Genomic DNA, 11,345 nt, shown 5'->3' on the forward strand with positions numbered 1-11,345 from the left:
AGAACATGCAAACTCCACACAGAAAGATCCCGAGTGTCCTAACCAGCTGTGAGGCGATGGTGCTAACTCCTGAGCCACCATGCAGCCCACATTACAGGCACTTAGGCTGTAAAAACGTGAATCAGCTCAAGTGTAAAAATAATTTTCTGAGATGCAGAATTAAAATCTAAACAACTTCATGAACTAAAAAAATATGTTCAGTTTTTCCCAGAAAACTTCTGACCATGTTTAACAGTATTTTTCAGAACAGAATTGCAGTGTTTGTTAAGTTTATCAGAGAGCAGCTGCAGGAAACAGCAGTTAAAAAGAATTGAGTTCGTAGTTTTTCTTGTTTGACTTTTTTTCCATTTACACTAAAATTCTAAAAAACTGCTGAATCCTTCAGACTTTATAGTCTCTGAGAAAAACCTGAACACACCTGACAGGTACGAACCGGTCAGACCAGTTTCTCTCTCTCTCTCTCTCTCTCTCTCTCTCTCTCTCTCCCTCTCTCTCTCTCTCTCTCACACACACGCTCCCGCTCTCTGGTTGCCGTGGCGACCGTCTGACCTGCAGGCGTCGCTGCAGCGTTGTCGTTTCCTGTTTCATGTCCGACCCTGAACACATCCTGCTGTGACCTCATCACATCCTCCTGTGACATCACATCCTGCTGTGACATCACCACACAGCCCCTCAGCTGCCCCCTCATACCCCCCCCCCAAGGGCAGATCTGAACAAAGCTGCTGATTTCTAGATTTTCACCTGCAGTCAGAAAAACTGGCATGAAAAAATAAAATAAATGTGAAAATTATAATATATATAATACACAAAAATACTTTCAAAAATTGAACTTCTCTCTCTCTATGTATATAGATAATTAAAATAATATTCATAAAAAATTAGTATTTTAAACATTTAAAATAACTGAACAAATAATAAACAAAATCAAATGACATTTAAGTTACAAACAAATACATTTTCTCCTGTTTCTGACTCACGGTTTATTGATTATTATTTATGTTATTTATTGTCATTTTTATATCTCATGTTTTCTTTTTGCTTTTGTTGTTGTGTTGAAAATGTTGCTGTGTAACACCTTTTAAATATTGTTTTTCGTTGCTTTTTTTTTGTTTTGTTTTGTTGTTTTTTTTACTTCATAGGTCTGGATGATTCTGGTTCTGAGGTCCACCTCAGGACAGTTCAGAGCCAACAGGTGTCTTACCTGTGTTGGGGGCGGGGCTGGTGCAGTTGGAGGTGGAGCTCCAGGACTCTCTCGTCCTCCAATCAACGCGTCCAGGTCCAGATTTAGGTCCTGGATGGATTCGTAGATGTGGTTCTGTGGGCCCTCACAGCTGTCTTCGCTGCTCGTCTCCTCCTCCGCCACCTCCTCCTCCTCCTCCATCGCAGACTCCTGGTCGTCATGGTGACCTGCAGGTTCTATGTTGTTAAGTGGGGGGACCACCGGCGTCTCCACTGGGATTGGCTGGTTCTGGGGCCGCGGTGTGGAGACGGGGTCCGCCGGGCTGAAGCTGGGAACTCGAGATTTCCCTGAATCGGCCTGGTCGTCCAGGAAGCCCGGCTTTTTGCTGTCAGCCATGTTTGTAGTCTCTCCGGTTGCCGTGGCAGCTGTGTCTGTAGCAGCGGTGGGACTGCTGGGACGCCACGGTGCCGGGTCATGGAAGTCCAGTGGGACGCCAAATGTGGACATGCGGTTCTCATGCTTGTGGTGCCTGGAGGCACCGTCTGGTCGCAGTCGAATGGTCACCTCATCCCCAGCTTTGGTCTTGGGGCCGCTGGGCTCCTCCAGAGGCTTTGGGATCGGAACTGGAATGGGGACTGGGACTGGAGCCTCCACGGGCAGCAGCACCGGCTCTGGACCAGATGGGTCGGTGAAGTCCAGTGGCGAGGGGAAGTCCAGAGGCAGCTCCTTCACGTACTGGGCGGGAATGTAGAAGGGCTTGGAGCTGGCATCGCGCCGGACTTGCCACCAGTGGTCGTTGGTCTTTGCCAGCAGATAATAGCGCTCATTGGGTTTGATTGACACCAGCTCTCCGTCACGACCTTCATACTCGTACTCAAACTTCACCAGGACCAGGCCCAGACCTGCAACTGTGGGTCCAAAATGAACCAGATTGGAGGGAACACCAAAGGATAGGAGGTCAGGGACAGAAGCTAATGCTAATGCTAACACTGATGCTAAAAATAGGTAAAGAACTGACCTCTGCTGAGCAGCGATGAGGTGGCGGCCATGTTGACTCCTCAGGCCCCGCACCCTTAGGTAGAAGACTGCAAAGGTGAGGGTCAAAGGTCACAGCTGATCATCAGCCGCCTGAAACAGACAAGAGACACATCAGATCAGATCAGATAAAGCAGGTTTAACAAATCCAGACTTTCCCTGTTGGTCTGCAAACAAAACTTTATGAAAGCCTGTGAAGCAGCGGAAACTGAAACCTTCAGATTCATATGATTAATCAGATCACCAGCAAATTACACCAGTTTATTTTTCTATATTTTTGCTCTGACAGACAGAATCAGAGTGTTTTTCTGTTCAGAGCCGAATGAAAGCAGCAGCAGAGTAACAACAGCAATGAGGTTCTTCATGTCCGAACACGTCGACCTGCAGAAACATCTCAAGTCCTGCAGCTGCTGCATCCAGCTGTTACCTGCTCTGTCGTTCTGCAGATAAGTATGAAGCTTTAGCTAAGTTTACTGACACAAACATCCACCAAACAGCATAGATAGATAGATAGATAGATAGATAGATAGATAGATAGATAGATAGATAGATAGATAGACAGATAGATAATTATTAACACAAGTTTTTAAGGTGGCAAACATTAAAAAATTTGATTAAATTGATTAAATGAAGTTCATGCAACATTAACCATCAAAATAAGGTTTGAAACTTTAAGTTTTATTTGAATCACTGAATTTAAAAAAGCGCTGAGAACAAACTAAACATAAATCTACAAAATGAGTGAGCAAAGCCTCACATGCAGACGTCAACAGCTCACTGACACCTGAAGCCCCGCCCCTCTACCTGGGCAGTGCCGCTGGGTAGGCGGAGCCTGTGGTTTGGATGGAAGCCTGCAGGCTGTGAGTTGTGGTTCGAACATGTTTCACATAAAGGTTCAGGCAGGTTTTGATTCAGAACATCAGCAGCAGATGTTTGCATGGATGAAAAGGTGAGTCAGGTGTGTCCGGCCAATAGAAACGCAGATTCACCTGAAGGACGACACCTTTTCTGACATTCTGCTGTAGCGGAGGTTGAAGAGCTGTCAGATGTTTCTCTGCTTCATAGTCACCTAAGTTTTTTCTTTAACACCAACTTTCTGGTCACGTTTTTCTCAAAGTTTACACTTTATATCGCAGCTGATTATTGGAAAGTTAATCCTTGATCTTAAATTGGTCCTAAATCATGAAAACACGTCCATAATGACACAAAAACCTAAACCTGCTCTATAAGTGAACAAAACCTTTACTGAATCAGCTGATGTTTTTCTGGTTTGTGGTCAGCAGCTGTGAAGCCACATTTGTCCCCTGAGTTTGTTTTGTCTCATGTAATTTAAAAAAATAATAATAAAAACCACAGACACTTTTTGTAAAAATAGATATTTAGTTTAAAACAAGCACAATCCAGTATAAAACCAGTCTAAATCAAGTCTGAAACAAAGCTTCAAATCAAGTTTGAGATTAGTTTGAAAAAAGTTTAAATTCCATCTTAAAAACTTTAAAATCTCTCTAAGACGAGTGTCAAATCAAACACCAGCCAAAAAGCATTTCTAATCCAGTTTCAAATCAAGTCTAAAACCAAAATCTGAAACAAATTTTAAATCAGGTTTGAAACCTAAAGCCAAATCTAAAACTAAGCCTAAAACCAAGTCTGAAATCAAGTTCAAAACCAGCCAACATCCAGTCCGAAACCAGTTTAAAACAAATGTTGAACCTAGTCAAAAGTGAGTCCAAAAGTAGTTAAAAAACAAGTCTGAATCAAAGTTTGATATCATGTTTTAAATCAATCTAAAACAAAGTTAAAACCCCAGTCTAAAGCCAACTATAAATGCAGACTTCAGTGAGTCCAAAAGGAAGTCCAACACCAGTCTAGAAGAAGTCCAAACCCAAGTCTGAAACCAAAACGTTTCAAACCAGGTTTGAAATCTGTCTGTACCAAGTTCAAAATCTAGTCTAAAATCAGTGTAAACCCCAAATTCAAAAACCTGTCAAAAATAAAGTCTAAAACCAGTCTGAGTCCAAGTCTGAAACCAACTTCAAAACCAAAGCCAACATCCAGTCCAAAACCAGTTTCAAACAAACGTTGAAGCCAGGCTGAGGAGAGTTCAATAGTGGTCTAAAACCAGCCTAAAAAACTAGTACAAATTTGGTTTTGTGTAAATGTTCTGGCGGTTGCAGTGTTTGGACAGAGCCGACTGATTTCATCCTGACAGGGCCGAAGCTGCCCGGCTGCCTCTGAGCCAGGCAGGAACAATAGCAGGAGCTGCTCTGTGTTTATGAAGGGAAGCTCTGCTCTTCCTGCTGCACAGGCCCCGCCCACACCACTGCACAGGCCACGCCCCCACTGACATCACACAGCGCCGTGTGTTTCCTGTCTTTGTGCAGGAACAATAGTCAGAGTGCAGCCGGCGTCCAGAGAGCCGAGTGTTCTCGTCTGAACATTCAGTTAAAGTGTCTGATGACCGATCAATAACTGATCAGGTGATGTCATCAGTGCAAACATCACATCAGCTGCTGCAGTCAAAGTTGTCACTAAGTTGAAAACACCTGACATCACTTCGTAAAAACTGCATGAAAACCTTTCAGTTCAAGACAAAAATATTAATCAGTGAACCCTCTTCCACAGAGCAGAGAGGAGACGACAAGAGAGGAAAATCAAACATACTGGATCAATAAAATAAATGCTGCATGGCTCAAAAACAGTACACAGCAACATGTTAGAATACACATTCAGCAACTGTTCTGCTGTAGGCTGCAAGAGTGAACACAAGAGTCTTCATGCACTGCCAGCATCTGAGGAACTGAACACCCAGCGGGTTACTAGTTTTATTGATGGTAATGTCCCTACAACAAAAGGAGAATCCTCAGTTTAGTTGCAGCTAATCAAATCAAATCAAGTTTACTGTCATTTTGCTGTACATACACAGTAGTATAGGCAAGATGAGAGAGTGTTTCTTCAGGATCAATTAATTAGTAGGTTTTGCGGAATCAATGTCTGGGATAGACAAGATACTAAATGTTCACTCTCACGGTCTCCTGCAGGTGCGTGCCACCATCAAAAATCTAACATTAGCCACAAAAATAGGATAATCCTCAGTGTTAGTGTGTTGTGTGGCTATTGTGGCTACAATTAGCATTAGCCACAACAATGGGAGCCTCCTCGGTGTTAGCATTAGCTACAATAATAGGACAATAGCTAGTGTTATCACACTGTACAGCTAATGTGGCTAACATTGGCTTTGATGTTGTGTCCACAAGTCAGAGCTCAGTGGAAACTGTACAACTGAAGAACATTCAGAGATGGTGGAAATTTTAAACAAAGAAAAAGGACTTGGTGGATTACTGTGTTTTCATGTCGCCTGTTGTGCTTCAGTTCAGTCTGAACTCAGCTGCTGTTGTCATCTGTTAGCTTCTCTCCTGCTCTCTGTGCTCACACATGCAGCGGAACTCAAAATAGAGATGATTTTATTTACATTTTTTTTCCGTTTCTGTTGTCAGACAGCAGAACGGCGATGAAACAGTGACTAAAACTCATTCAGACGACATGATAACCAGCAGTCAATTCATTTCCAAGCTGCTGCCCTGCAGCTAAAATACTGATTTTATAACGTCGTCTGACAAACTCACCAAACACAGGAGTTAAAAGCAACGGCTTATCCTCTGAGAGAAAGTTAGCAGATTGAAAGTTCTGCTCTCACACACTCATTCATCTGTCAATCACAGACAGTGTTCTTCCTGGAGAGGGCGGGGCCAGCAGCAGCTCATTTAAAGCTATACACACTGAAACAGTTTAGAACTAAAACCAGGGTTATACAGTCACTGAGGATTCAACTACCTCTAACTGAAACACTGAAACATTCTGACGCTTTAATTAAACTGAAGAAAACCAAAACAATGTGGATCTTTAAATGTAAAAACACTGATTGGCTTAAACACACCTGAAGCTCACCTGGTTCAGGTGAGCTTCAGGTGTGAGAGACTCTGTTGGAATGCAGTCACCCCTCCCCCTCCCCCCTCTGTTTGCTCTGAACCACACCCACCTGCTGGTATGTAACACACACACACACACACACACCCACATAAACACACACACACAGACTCAACCTCAGCACTGAGAAAATAAACGGAGCTGTCAATCATCAAACTGAGGTCAAGGCTTTGTGGCAGGAGACATCAACCAATCAGAGCTCAGCAGGAATGCATGTGACATCATAAAGTCAGCAGCCAATCAGAGTTGGGTCTGCGCAGTAAGTTGAACCTTTACCCTGTATGTGTGTGTGTGTGTTTGTGTGTCTGTATGCGTGTGTGTTTGTATGTCTGTGTGTTTTGTGGGTGTGGTCACACTGAAACAGAAATAACTGAGTCATAAATCTGTCACTTGGCTCCGCCCCTTGGAGGCTGCAGGAATGCACAGAGAGAATCTGCACGCGCTCAGTTCAGACGACATGTCAGTGACACACAAATAGCACCGCTCTCTGATTGGCTGACAGCTCTCAGTGGCTGCAGGTATCAATCACAACAGGACAGATGTTTGATGCTCTGCTAGCTGTTAGCTCGCCCAAGGATTTCCAAAACATTCTTCAGTAGCTCTGGAAACTTCTCACACGACCCTGGAACAACTTCAAGGACCTCCAACAGCTCCTTAAATCCCTCCAAACTGTCCACACAGACCCTGGAAAACTCATTAAAAGGCCTACAAATCATTCAAGGACCTCACAACCTCTCAAAGACCTTCCAGAAATCTCTAGGATCTGCTCAAGGACCATCTCTGTCTCCTTTTCTGCTTCATACCTTTATAATGACAGTTTCCAGGATATTGTATCATTTTCCAGGACCACTGCAACCTCTAAAGCTTCACAAGGACATCTAAGACTTTCCTGTGAATCCCACAGCTCTCTCAAAAACCTTCAAAACCTCCTTAAGATTCTCAGTGGAGAACCTAACAGACATGGAAAAAACCTGCAACCTCCCCAGTGACCATTACAGCCTGCTGAAGGAACTCTGATCTGCTCAAGGACCTCCACATCCTTTACAGGGACAGCTACAACTTACATGGAACTCTGAAACCTGCTCAAGAACCTCTCCTACCATTTCAAGGACCTCTGGAACCTGCTCAAACCCTCACTGACAACTGAAATCTGCTCAAGGATGTTTACATTCTCATTAAAACCCTTACAGTGTTTTCAAGGACCTCTGTGGCCTTTGCAAGGACCTCAGAACACGTCGCAAGGACCTCTACATCGTCCCAGTGGGCCCTCATATCTGCTAAATTATCCCGTGACCCTACTCAAGGACATCTTAAAGACCCATCTCAAGGTTCTCAAGGATGAAGAATACCTGCTCAGCTGCCATTACAACCTCCTCCAGAACCCTGAAACCTGATAGAGGACTGTAAGGATCTCAAGGATCTATAAGACCTCAGTTACATCAAGAACTACAGGAACCTACAAAAGGACACTTATGACTAGATTCACAAGGACCTTTAAGGCCTCATTCACAACCACCTCAGAAACTACAAGAACTTCCTGAATTACAAAAACTACTTCCTCAAGGACCCCTTAAACATGGTCAAGAACTTCACAGACTTTAAGGACATCTACAAACTTGTAAGGATCTGTAAAACCTACTTAGTTCTCTCTACAATCTTGATATGACATCCTGAAGGACCACAACTGTCTTCTCCAGAACCCTTACACCTGGTAAATGACCTCAAGGACCTACACGACTGCATCCATTACATTTATAATGGCCTTGGGGGGCTACAGGAACCTCCTCAAGGTCCTGTCGAACTTTGTCAAGAACCTCCAAAACCTGTGAAAGGACCACTACAGCTTTCTCAAGGACACTGAAATCCGATGAACGTCAAGGACCTCATTCATTACCTTTACAGCCGCCTCAAAGACTACAGGAACCTCCGGGCGGCTGTGGCTCAGGTGGTAGAGGTTGGTGATTCGATCCCCCGCCCCTTCACAGCCGAAGTGTCCTTGGGCAAGACACTGAACCCGAAGTTGCTCCCAATGGCAGGCAGCACCTTGCATGGAAGCTCTGTTGCCATTGGTGTAGGAATGTGTGTGTGAATGGGTGAATGAGAAACACATTGTAAAGCATTTTAAGTACCACTAAGGTAGAGAAGCGCTATGTAAGTGCAGACCATTGACCATTCCTGAAGAATAACAACGACCTCCTCAAGGACCCTTAAAACCTGTTCAGGACCTACCAAGTACTTTAAGAAACTCCTGAAGAATCTCTACAACCTATTTAAAGTCCCCTACACTGTCATCAAGGATCTCTACAATGTCCTCCAGGACCCCCATACCTGATGAAGGACCTCAAGGACTTACAAGGCCTCAGTTAGTACCTTTACAAATCCACCAAAAACTATAGGAACCTCCTAAACCACAACAACCTCCTCCTCAGGAACTCTGAACCTCCTGAAGAACCTCTACAGCTTGTTAAAGAGCTCTACACCATATTAAGGATCTCTACAATCTCCTCCAGGACCCCCATACTCGATGAAGGACCTCAAGGACCTCTAACCGTCATCCATCACCTTTACTAGCACCTGAAGGAGAACAGAAACACCGTAAAGAACCACGACAACCTTGTCAAGCACTTGTATGAGTTAGTGAAGGACCCCTACACCCGATGCAGGACTGCAAGAACCTCAAGGACCTCATCCATTAACTTTACTACCACCTTGAGGATAACAAGAACTTCCAGGAGATCAAAACAACCTCCTAAAGGGCCCCTAAAATGTCATCAAGAACCTTTAAGACCTCATTCAGCAGCTTTACCTCCTCATGCTAAGCTAACGAAAACATCATCATTCTTGGGCCTCTTTCACCATAAAATGGACATTTTCTAACTTTTTTACCTCTTGGTTTGTTCACATTTCTGTGATGAGACCTAATTATCAGGTAGCTAAACACTAATAAAAACATACAACGATCCCCACAAATCCAAAAGCAGATTGTCGTCTTTGTGCTGGTTTTAAACATGTTTTTACAGTTTACCGGACATTAATTCATGTGTATGAGTCTCTCAGATACAATAGTAAAATAATGAAGTTGGTCTGAACTGTTACCTTTCAATGTTTAACATAAATTTCAATGAGCTAAATCTCATTTTGCAAATATAGAAGGTTTAACATGTAGCAGAGATACACTCAGTTCTCATTCATGTTGTTGGAAAACACTATACAGAACACATTTATGAATTTAAATATATTTTATATGTTTATACCTTATTATTGAGTATACATAATATATTACTGAGTATAGATAATATGAGATTCATGCACTCATAAAAATCTACTACACACCAAATACGGGCTATACATAGTTATGTGTCTGTGCTTTGCTTTTTATTTAACTTTAATACATATGAGGAATATTCATATCCTCGGTTTTAGTTTTTTAATGAAACAGATCACAAAGCAATATATGATTTAATGAAGCTAAAGGATTTAATGTAAAGGAACGTCAGTAAAACGCTGAAATAAAACCAAGTTGTGTTGCAGGATTATTTTACCTTCTTTTTTTTCTTTAACATTTTTGTCAAAAGTTTAAAATTAAGAGCTTTAATCATGTTAATTTTTTTTTTAAATACATCTAAATTGAGTTTTATTGAAGCTGCAGGATTAAACAAAAAGAAAGTCAATAAAATGTTGGTTAAAAGAAGAAAGTTTTTAAAACAAATAAACACAACTTGAACTTTAAAAAAAAGAAAAGAAATGTTAATATGCCTTGGATAAATGTGACAAAATAGACATTTAATCCTATCTAAATAAAATTGTATAAATGTACATTTACAGTGTTTCTTATATACTCAAAGTATCGTGCAGAATTTGACAAATTATTTTAACAGTAATTCATTGTATTTGAGTATACTTCTCAGTTCCTATTCATAACAGACTTTAATGAGGCAAACCTTTGAACTGAAGCATTTCATTTATCATCCACATGAGTTTTTCCTGCTCAGAGTTCCAGTCAGGAGATCTCACTTTCTTCCTTTAGTTCTTCCCTTTCTGTGACTAAAAATCAATTAAACTGATTTTTAATCCATTTACGAGATAAACACAAACAGAATCCTCTTGATTTTTATTCTGCTTCTGACAATAAAACGCAAAAACGTCAATATTTCAGCTCTTAAAGAGGATTCTGAACTCATGCTGCCGTCGTGTCTCATTTACAAGTTAAACCACAGACTGGAGTCTTTACAATAAACTGAGTTTGTGTTTGATATTTTTTCATTTTCTTTCTTTCTGCTTCTCTGTCAGCTTTGTTCACAGTTTCATTCGTCTGATTTTTACAGACAAAAACCTGCAGAGGCTGAAAGTAGAGCCTAAAATCAGGACACAGTGTTTTTCTCTGAGCGAAACACACCCGAACGCACATACCAGCAACACACACACACACACACACACACAGAGACACACACACACACACACACACTGTGGCCTCAACCAAACATCTGAAAGCTAAAATTAAACTATAATGTGGGGTTTTTTTGTTTTTTTTATAAACTCACTGAAAACATTTTTTTCCCTCTTCAGATTTCTGCACTAAAAACAACATTTGAAGTTCAAAAACCAACAGAAGAATCACAGAAAACTGATTCCTGACTACAGCTGATCAATACACCGACAGTCTGATCGACTAACAGACAGAGTTTGTTGAGTTTTACCTGCAGTTAAAGTCAGATCAACCATCCTGCTGCTGTTTTTTCTCTTGTGTTCCTGAAGGGGAGAGTCCAACTCCCTCAGACAGGTTCCTCTCTCTCTCTTTGGCTCCGCCCCCCGACCTGCCTGTCACCCTCCCTCCCTCCACCCCCTCAGTTTATATCCTGAAGTTGATTTAAACAGAGCAGCAGCGCCACCTAGAGGCAGCCTGCAGCACCAAGCTGCAAGACTGACTGGTGGTGAGGTGCATCCAGGGACACAAGAGGTTATTGCATATTTAAAGTAATTTATTCAGGGACCCACGAGGTTTTCAGATATTTATCATTGTGATGCATTCAGGGACACATTAGGTTTTGAGGTATTTAACATGTGGTGCATTCAGGGACACACAAGGTTTTTAGGTATTAAACGTGATGCATTTGGGGACACACAAGGTTTTTAGGTATTAAATGTG

At 42.0% G+C, this 11,345-nt stretch overlaps 1 protein-coding gene across 3 annotated transcripts in view; it reads right to left on the minus strand.

Moving 5' to 3' along the window:
• The window catches only part of LOC103366928 (rho GTPase-activating protein 27-like), a 38,592-nt gene that overhangs the window by 20,546 nt on the left and 6,701 nt on the right, over positions 1-11,345 (minus strand). For 2 of the 3 annotated variants that reach the window (XM_008294796.1, XM_008294794.1), the window contains exons 1-3: positions 10,897-10,961; positions 2,199-2,308; positions 1,202-2,088 (exon numbers count right to left, since the gene is read on the minus strand). In XM_008294796.1, coding sequence (XP_008293018.1) covers positions 1,202-2,088; positions 2,199-2,229 — 918 coding nt within the window. In that variant the 5' untranslated portion in view covers positions 2,230-2,308; positions 10,897-10,961. Of the gene's footprint in view, positions 1-1,201; positions 2,089-2,198; positions 2,309-10,896; positions 10,962-11,345 lie in introns of those variants that run through there. The other variant, XM_008294795.1, reaches the window with a different exon arrangement.

The sequence above is a fragment of the Stegastes partitus genome, unplaced genomic scaffold (assembly GCF_000690725.1).
Source record: "Stegastes partitus isolate 25-593 unplaced genomic scaffold, Stegastes_partitus-1.0.2 Scaffold996, whole genome shotgun sequence".
NCBI lineage: Eukaryota > Metazoa > Chordata > Actinopteri > Pomacentridae > Stegastes > Stegastes partitus.